General features: G+C 34.9%; 1 protein-coding gene across 1 annotated transcript; it reads right to left on the bottom strand.

Annotated features, from left to right (window-relative positions):
* Positions 1 to 242: 242 nt before the first annotated feature.
* LOC132167312 (cellulose synthase-like protein G3) lies at positions 243 to 7,436 on the bottom strand. The gene is made up of 6 exons (XM_059578236.1): positions 6,705 to 7,436; positions 3,801 to 3,947; positions 3,536 to 3,661; positions 2,805 to 3,248; positions 2,382 to 2,729; positions 243 to 988 (listed from the first exon to the last, which is right to left on the bottom strand). The coding sequence occupies exons 1-6, from the start codon at positions 7,287 to 7,289 to the stop codon at positions 431 to 433; spliced, it is 2,208 nt and encodes a 735-aa protein (XP_059434219.1). The 5' UTR covers positions 7,290 to 7,436; the 3' UTR covers positions 243 to 430.
* Positions 7,437 to 9,369: the final 1,933 nt, after the last annotated feature.

The raw sequence follows: 9,369 nt of genomic DNA, 5'->3' as shown, positions 1-9,369 counted from the left end.
CTTTGATATTCAAATTGAAAAACGCTGTCAACTTTGAGGGGGTAAACTGTAATTTTTCGAAATACATTTTAGCCCTCAATGTTTTACCTCTTTTTTAATCTTGCCTCAAATGTTTAAAAATTGCCAATATAACCTAAATCAAATTTCTAAAATTTTTAATATAGCTTGTAACATCCCGCCCTAAATTACATGGGCAAAAAGAAAATGTATTAAAATTTTCACATGACTGCTAATACCTCAAATAACGCAGCGGAATAAATATTATATTCTCCTCCTCCTCCCTCCACCTTTTTTTTTTAAATAACATTTTTCTTCACATATCATAAAGTTCAATCTTGGTTAGACAATTTTTATTTTCCGCTACGGAATCATGTTGTTGTTGCACTAAATCTAATATTTCCAACATAGCATTACTCGAGAGAAGATAATTTCAAACCCTAAGAGTAAGAGAAGCTGCAACAACAAGACCACATGCCAGAATTGTTGAGATTATGGTAACCCTAACCGGCATCCTTCCTTCATCACTTCTCAACACCATGGCTGCATAAATTGGCCTGGAGTTCACCACCACAAAACCAGCTATAAACATCTGCAGAAACAGTCCCTCCAATTTGCTGCCTCTGAAAACCAGCATGAGCCCCCACACAAACGACACCAAGTTGATGATTGCTGCAGTTGTCAGCGGCACAAACATGGGTGATGGAACTCCAAACTCAAACACCCCTTCCTCGTACCTTTTGTTTTGATCATCATCATCGTCAACCACTTTGCTTGTCAGATTGAAACCATGTGTTGAAAAAATGCCTATCGAATTGAGCAAGAAGTCGGTGAATCCAAAGAGGTGACATGTGAGTCCTTTTATCATCCATATTCTCTGATCATTCCACCATCTTTGGACGGTTCCATTGTATAACATGAAGTCGAGGAAATCTTGTCCGTACGCGCCTAAGAAGAGAAACACGTACAATACAAACCATGGCTCTGATACCTGCATGCAACATTCACATTAATTAGTTTTCCACTTTGAATTAACTTGAATAAATTTTATAATTAAACAAGAGTCAACTATATATATGATAACTGTTTGAATATTAATTAATTAAATGACTGGTGAAACTTTATTTAGAGCCTTTGAATTACAACCCGTTTTGAAAAGATCATCTCAAATTACAAAAACTCTCAATTTCAACCCTGAACTTTTTATTTGATGCAATATACCCCCTCTTTCATCAATTTACAACGTTAACTTTAACGAAAACTGACAAAAATACCAAAACACCCTTGATTTTTTTTTTTTTTTAAAAGAAAAACAATTGGTTCACTAGGGCAAATTTGGAATTTTATAAAAAATTCAGGGGTGTAAAGGTCATTTAATCATGTTTAACATTCGCTTAACGTTGAAAATTGACCGATGGGGGGTATATTGCATCAAATTGAAAGTTTAATGAGTGAAATTGAGAGTTTTTAAAATTTGGGAGGTCGTCTCAAAACACCTGGTAGTTCAAGGGTTCTAAGTGAAGTTTCTCCTAAATGATTAAATTCATCATTTCTTATTAATGTTTTGGGGAAACTTCGCTTAACCCTCCTAATTAATTGTCACAACTTTTGCAATATCCCCCTAAAGTTCAATTTCTCTCGATTTAGTGTATTGAACTTTGAATATTTTTCAAGGACAAGTGTCATTCAACATCTTTGAGTTTTTCTCCAACATATTTCAATAAGTGACAAGTGTCATTCAACATCTTTGAGTTTTTCCAAAATTAATGTTTAAGTTCCTAAATTAGTAGAATGTCAATAAACGAGTCTTAAAAATATTTTAAAAAAAAAAATGTTAGAGAGATGACACTTGTCACCTATTGAAGTAGGTTGAAGGAAATTTCCTTCAAACTGGTTTGGAGGAAATTTCTTTTCATTTTTCAATGTCACCCTCAATCCGTTAGACTTTTCCATTAAATCCTGGCAAAATTCCCAAAATACCCTCATTTGTTTTAAGAAAAAATGAAAGAAAATAATTGCAAAGATCAAGGTGTTGGCCCGAATTTAACGATTTTCGCAAAAATACCCATGCCTCAATCTTTGCGAAAAAAATTTCATATGTATATATTTTAAAAACGGGGTATTTTGAGAATTTTTTTGGGATTTAACGGCAAATTCTAATCGAGGGGGGACATTGAAAAAATTTAGAAGTTCGATACAGTAAATTGAGAGGTTTTAAACTTTAGTAGAGACATAGCAAAATGAGTGACAATTTAGGGGGATAAAAGAAGTTTTCTCTAATTTGTTTTTATTTAATATGATATTGAAGTAGAATTCTTGAGTTTAAACCCTAAAATTCATAGGAAAAGACGAGATTTATAATAAGTGCAGTGAAATATATGTACCGTTGGGAATACGTTAATTCCATTGAGCAGAGCAAGCTGAGGAAGGAAGGCGTATATGGTGGTTGGGATCGACCAAATGGCCCACAGCCCATTCTGGGCATAAGCAAGGCCCATGAGAAGGCCCATGTGCTTGATGCCGAAGGTTAGTGGGCTGAACTTAGAGAAAACCACCTGAAGTAGGCCCACGGCCCATCGCTTTTGCTGATTTAGCACATCAACAAGGGTAATGGGTGCATCACCCAAAAATGCTGCCCTCTCAGGGTTGCAGAATATCGACTTCCATCCCTCACATTGCAGCCGATAACCTGTGAAGTAGTCCTCAACTAATGATCCATATCTGAAACCCATCTGTGCATTTTATAAAAAATAAAATAATAATAATAATAGTAAAAAAAAACAAAGATAACTAGCAAATAAGCTCACCTCAGAACCCCATTTGGTCTGGTTCTCATAATTGCAAGCAGCCACCTTTTGTGACAATTCCATAATTGGTTGGGACTGGATGGGTTTGTTTACAATATGGTTCGGTCCCAATTCGGGGATTTCTGGTAACAACAATGTTAAGGGACATCCAAAAAACACTCGTCGGTTAAAAAAGCACCCAGTTCCGACATAGTTAGCCCCTCCTAGTCCATCAAAGCCCACCGAATAGATTTGATATAGACGTTTAAACTCACAAGCATAGGTGTCAGTCTTGTTAATTCCCTTAAAGCATTGAGGAAATTGAATATATCCTAATTTGGACCGAGCTTGAGGGTCGAGTAGGTAACATAGCACACGGAGAGGCGTATATGGATCATTGGAGTACATGTCACAATCTAGAGTGAGGATAATTGGAGCATTGGTCATGACAGCTGAGACTCGGAGCTTCATAGTCACAAAATAAACACCTATGAGATCTCTTATAATTAGCATTCTGAATTGCTAATGGAATATATATAACATGCATGGATGATGTTCCCATACAATTGACTGCTTAATTTGCATGCAATTCGAGCAGTCCCATAGAGAGTGGTGTTGCACTTGGTAGGTGGGTTTCACAGTTCGCTTCTCTTTAGGATTGCCCAAATTGTGTTAATTCAAACATCTCAATTGTAAGGAATCAGAATCTCGATCCATTGTTGCATGACTAGCTTATATGTAGGGATGCTTACCAGAACATTAAGTGCACCGGCTTTAAAATGGTGGGGTGAAGTCTTGCTTTTCTCTCTTGAGACATAGATGAGGTTCGGCATCAAAAGGCCAGTGATATCTTTGTCTTTGCTATTCTCTAACAAAACCTGCTTATAATTTGTTAGAATAATAATTAAATTGTTAAATTTATTATTTTCTATCCATTTAACTTTTCAAAATAAATAGCGATTTAACACAGTATCAGAGTAAAAGTCTTGAGTTAAAACGTTGTGTTCATATTGAAACCTGAATAATAGTGGGATGACTTTGGCGTGTGGATCCATGAGTCCATTTGAGAAAGGCTTTGCTCTCTTCTCTGGTGAGGTACTCATCCCCAACTTTCCCTCTTTCCACAACATTTTCTACCCTGATTTTCATGCTGTCATACATTGTCTATATATATATATATATGATTCAAAGGGACTTAATTAGTATGATATATTATGATTATACAAAAGCATGTTAAATTACATACAAAATTTATTTGAATTTATAGATAGCATAATACAAGTTTTGATGCAATCAAATCAAACTTGCATGTATGTATTAAAAGGTTCTAAAAATTGGAATGTCAATGCATTGAAAAGTAGTAATTAATGTTGTGTAAACTAGTGATAGTTTTTTTTTTTTGACATGCATGTCCGCACAAAAGGGAAATGGAGATTTGAACTAGTGACCTCCACTGCTAACAGCATAAAAAAAAAATAGGGTTATTGACTTTAACCCCCCTCTCAACTCACATTCATTTACACTTTTAACTATTTTTTGGGAAAAAAAAAAAAATCATCAGGCCAATCCTTTAAATTAGACGGAATCTTGATCACATGCATAATACATACGTTTTTTTAGACATAAAAAGACAAAAATACTTTCGAGTAAAAAAATTAAAAATTAAAAATTAAAAAAATGATGGTCATTGAACAACTCCTAATAATGACCATTGGGGGTAGATTGGCCACCCTAAATCACTTGGAATTGGCCTTTTTTAAAAAACATTTAATCTAATATTTTAATAAAATTAACTTCAGCGGTATTTAAGTAAATTAAATTTCTAAACTCAAGGTATTTTCGTTATTTCAACACTAAAAAATGCAAGCATGTGGCAAGTGATCAATATTCTTTCCCTTTTAAAGATTTTGAGTTAAATGATTTTTTTTTTTCAGCAATTGATAGTAAAAGGCGGTTGGTTGTGACAGGTAAAAAACAAAAGGGAGAGGACTATCAACATCTAACTTATAGGGCCGGGTCAATTTTTTTGACCCATTTCCTTTTGTTACCTTGCTTGGTTTTCAATTCTCTTGTTTCTACTTTGCTATTAGGTTTGATTTGGGCTGTTGTTTGGGTTGGCCACCCTCCTTGTAATTCCCCGTTCCCTTTTCCCTTCTTTGCTTTAAAAAAAAAAAAAAAAAAAAAAACTTATTATCTGAATAAGAAAGGATTCTAAAATTTCAATAATAACATGTTGTGACATAATTGGCCACTACTGTTTCTTTCTCTCTTTTTTAACTTTTATGGTCCACTGAAAAATGGAAGATGATCATTAGAACATACTGTTTTTTGGTGGGATCAATTCATATAACTACGTACATTGCTTAGAGAAGTCTTATCATATGGTTTTTATTTTTTTGTTTGATTTCATGAAAATATATAGTTTTTTTGGAAAATTTCAGAAAATCCTCTCGAACTTTTATGAGTTTTAAAATTACCTTCTTGAAGTAAAAAACTCTCGGTTAAGGCTCTCAAACTTTCAATTTCTTTCAATTACTTATGTTCGTTACAATTTTTCGTTAAATCTTGTCAAATTTTTTAAAATGTTCATATTTTTTTAATAAAAAAATATTACAAATATGTTTTTGTTTATAAAAAAATAAACGCCTAACTCTTTACAGGAATTTTGAGAATTTTGACAAGATTTAACGAAAAATCTTAACGAAATAAGCTAATTGAAAAAATTAAAAGTTCGATACCCTTAATTGAGAGCTTTTAGACTTTGGAGAGTAATGTAAGTGGAAGTTTATGAGGGTTTTTATGAAGTAGTTTGGGACATAAATTAGCTATAAACTGTTTGTTGCTAATTCATACAAACCAATTTAATAGAGTGATATGTGTCACATACTAACTAAAAAAAAACATGCGCTTCTCACATGCCAAGCGATACATATCACACTATTAGATTAGTTTGTATATATATTTGTTGCTCATTTTCATCCAGTGAGGACAACATCAACATGTAAAAGGAGAATAACCCAACAAAAATTAAAACTTATATATATTTTTCTCACTGGAAAATTTTTTTAAAAAAAATCCTACAAAATAGCCCAAGTTTTCTTGTTGTAGGTTTCAATTTGTCTAGTTGCACTCCCTTGCAGATTGGTTCTTTGCTCTTTTTTTTTTTTTGAAAAATTTATTTTGTACCCCTAAACTACTACCTCTTTTGACATGCTCCCCAAACTTCAAACCCTCTCACTGTGGATCCCTCCGTCAAATTTACTCGTTAACTTCTAATGGCAAGCCCTAAAAAGACTAAAATGTCCCTGATTTTATTTATTTATTTATTTTTTATAAAAAAAGTAAAACACCCGTGGGTCAGGCCAAACCCACGCGAGTAAAGCCAGACCCACCGTGGGTCTGGCCTGATCCACAGGCCTCCCGAACCTCTTTTCTTTTTATTTTATTTTTATTTTTTAATTTGAAATTAAGGGTAAATATGAAATTTTATAAAAAAGTTAGAGGTATAAACGTCATTGTTTCCATTTTAAGGGTCCAAAGTGATAACAATTAAAAATTCAAGAGTCCAAAGTGAGAGATTTTGAAGTTTTAAGGGCATGTCAAAATTAGGAGTGGTAGTTCAGGGTCCAAAGTAAGGGTTTTAGGGTCCAAAGTAAGGGTTTTCTTTTTTTCTTTTTTGGTCTCTCTTTTTGACAGAAAAGTTAGATGGATGGAATCTTGAACGACATTTCAACCGGATAAAGGAATATCAGCTACCAACTGGTCAATAAATGCAGGAATCATTTTTCGATATACTACTTTAGCCAGTAATTTGAAGAAGAAGAAGAAGGTTTAAAAAGAAGTAATAATTGTGTAATCGTGAATAGTTTCATGCATATATATATATATATATATCAAGAAGCTTAATTTAGTGTGTTTTACCTTAATCTTCTCAGCCTCCATCTCAGCGCTCCAAGAATTACTCGAAGCAAAATACGCTTCTGGGCTCCGCTCTACCACGTTGTTCTTTCTACAAAATGGCAACCAGTGGGTTGCGAACTTAGCAGCCTCCATGAAAGCAAAGAGAGTAAGCTGCGAGCCCCCATCGTCTGACACGTAGATGGAGATCTTCACCGCCGGATAATCATACGCCATCACCGACAAGGCCGTGTTTGCCACGCTCATGGGCGGCTCCTTGTGGGGGTCGGTGGTGCATATGAAGACGTCAAGTGCAGGGAAATCCGACTCTTTCACCGTCTTTATGAGGTTGTCGGGGAACTCCTTACGATGGATAGGGCGCATGCGAAAAGCCTGTGTGGCAGCCCACATGAAAGCGAGAAGAAGATCGGAGATTAGCATGGAGAGGGAGATGGAGATGGAGGGTAAGGTGGCGGCGGTGGAGTGGATGAGTTTGGATGCTCGGTGACAGAGCAAGGCGACGACGGCGCATGTGTAAACGGCGGCGAACACACGGTTGAAGACCGTTAGGCGCGAAGGCTCGAGGGTGTGAAGAAGGGGACCCTCCATTTTGAGAACTCTTGGTGCTGCTCACTGTTCTACGATAATTGTGGATGATATTGGGTGCAATGGGGGGTCTTGATTTAGGGCCCTCTTGAGCGGGATCTATCAATGACACGTGGAGGAACTAAGGACGGGTAATGCTTGTTACAGAATATGTGGGCTTGTCCCTATGGAGAGACTTGATCATTAGCTTATATAAATATACCTCTTATGTTTGTCCAACATTGCTAAGGGATAAAACTCATTCCTCATATTCTCTCTATAAATATAAAGAGTCCATCTTATGTATTCTAAAACTCAATAATTTGAAAAATATAGCCTATAAGAATTTGATGTGTGGATGTAGGTTGTATGCCGATGTCAAAATTGATGCGAGTCTTAAAATAAATTATAAGAGAAATTTCACTTAGAACCACTGAACTATCACCCATTTTGAAAAGACCCTCCAAATTTTAAAAACTTTTAATTTTACCCATGAACTTTCAATTTGATGCAATGTACCCCTCCATCAATTTTCAGCGTTAAACATGATTAAATGACCTATATACCCCCTTTTTTTTTATATAAAATTTCAAATTTACCCTTGTGGCCCAATTGTTTTTTCTTTTTTTTTTAAAAAAAAAAAACAAAAAAACAAAAAAACAAAAATCAAGGGTATTTTAGTATTTGACAATTTTCGTTTAAGTTAACCTGAAAATTGACAAAGGGGGTATATTTTATTTTCTTACAAAAATAAAATAAGGGTAAAGTCCATTTACCCATCTCAAACTACCATTATATTGACAATGGCCCCCAAACTCTCAATTGCAACAATGTCCCTTCAAATTACCACTAGAATGATGATGTCCCCCTTCATTAAATAAAACCGTTAATACTGGTCTTTTTCATTGGAATCTAAATGTCTAAAATAACCTTAACAATTACTTTAAACCTTTAAACACTTAAAACGACGTCATAACCATTGGCCAATGAAACCCAAAACACTCGGTCTTCTTCCCTAAGATTCTCTTCTAGTCTTCTTCTTCCCTCACTCTTCTCAGAGCCAAAACCTGACACAATGAAAATCTCCCACTTTTTGTCATTCTAGAGGTAGTTTGGGGTGGACACTGTCGCAAATGAAAGTTTGGGAGGAACATTGTCAATGTAATGGTAGTTTGGGGGGGATAAGTGGACTTTACCCATAAAATAAATAGAAGATCCATGTCTCGCTTTTGTCATCCAAAAATTGATGTATCTTTTAAAATTACTATTGGATTTGCGATAGTCTATTAAACTTTGATTGAATAATAATTTTAAGAGAAGACAAGCTTTTAGCGTTACTCACAGAGAATTTCTAAGCTACAGTACTCATTGCCCATATCTCATTACAAGTAAATGGACAAGATTTCCTACTATTGAAATCCCTTCTCTTACTCATGTCTTTTTCTTTGAATAGAGAGGTATACGGACAAGGCTCTTCTGTTAAGGAGCCTCTCTTTGGAAAACTTGTCCAAGACCACTTCAAAGAACCTTGGATAATTGATCAACTTTCAAATTGAGCTTAATCGAACGGACTTATTTTTTTACGACCCTAATTATTCTTTATATGGTTGTCTCTTTTGGTGATTTTCTATAATGTTTGTTTCTTTTCTAAACAAACTCGTTGTTCTCGTTCTACAATAAATGTTTTATTGGTGTTTTACGTTGTTATGATATTTATGATGCAATGAAAAAATACATCAAACTACCAGCCGTTTTCGATTTAGTCCACTAATGTTTCAAAAGTGATAAAGTAGCCCCCCAAACTACCAAACTATTGCATTTTGGCCACTCCGTTAGTTAAAACCGTCAGTTTGGACGGAAACTGAAAAACGACATCGTTTTGTTGGGGGGCTACTTTATCACTTTCTGAACATTAGGGGGCTAAAATGAAAACGGTTGGTAGTTTGGGGGCTTTTTTATATTTTTCCCAATTTTTTTTTTTTTTTCATAAAAGGGCATTGTAGTAACTTACCCATAACAAAACGACATCGTTTTGCAGTTTCCGTCCAAACTGAGGGTTTTGACTAACGGAATGGCCAAAATGCAATAGTTTGGTAGTTTTGGG

The sequence above is a fragment of the Corylus avellana genome, chromosome ca1 (genome assembly GCF_901000735.1).
Source record: "Corylus avellana chromosome ca1, CavTom2PMs-1.0".
NCBI classification, from domain to species: domain Eukaryota; kingdom Viridiplantae; phylum Streptophyta; class Magnoliopsida; order Fagales; family Betulaceae; genus Corylus; species Corylus avellana.
The sequence above is the reverse complement of the archived record's forward strand: the minus strand, read 5'-3'. Positions and strand labels throughout refer to the sequence as shown.

What these genes read in the sequence shown, in the direction of transcription:
- LOC132167312 (XM_059578236.1), bottom strand. Translation starts at nt 7,289, where the DNA reads ATGGAGGGTCCCCTTCTTCACACCCTCGAGCCTTCGCGCCTAACGGTC. An exon ending in AGACCAAATGGGGTTCTGAG is followed by an intron (nt 2,730 to 2,804) that starts GTGAGCTTATTT and finishes TAAAATGCACAG; the next exon opens with ATGGGTTTCAGATATGGATC. An exon ending in GAATTAACGTATTCCCAACG is followed by an intron (nt 989 to 2,381) that starts GTACATATATTT and finishes TGTTGCATGCAG; the next exon opens with GTATCAGAGCCATGGTTTGT.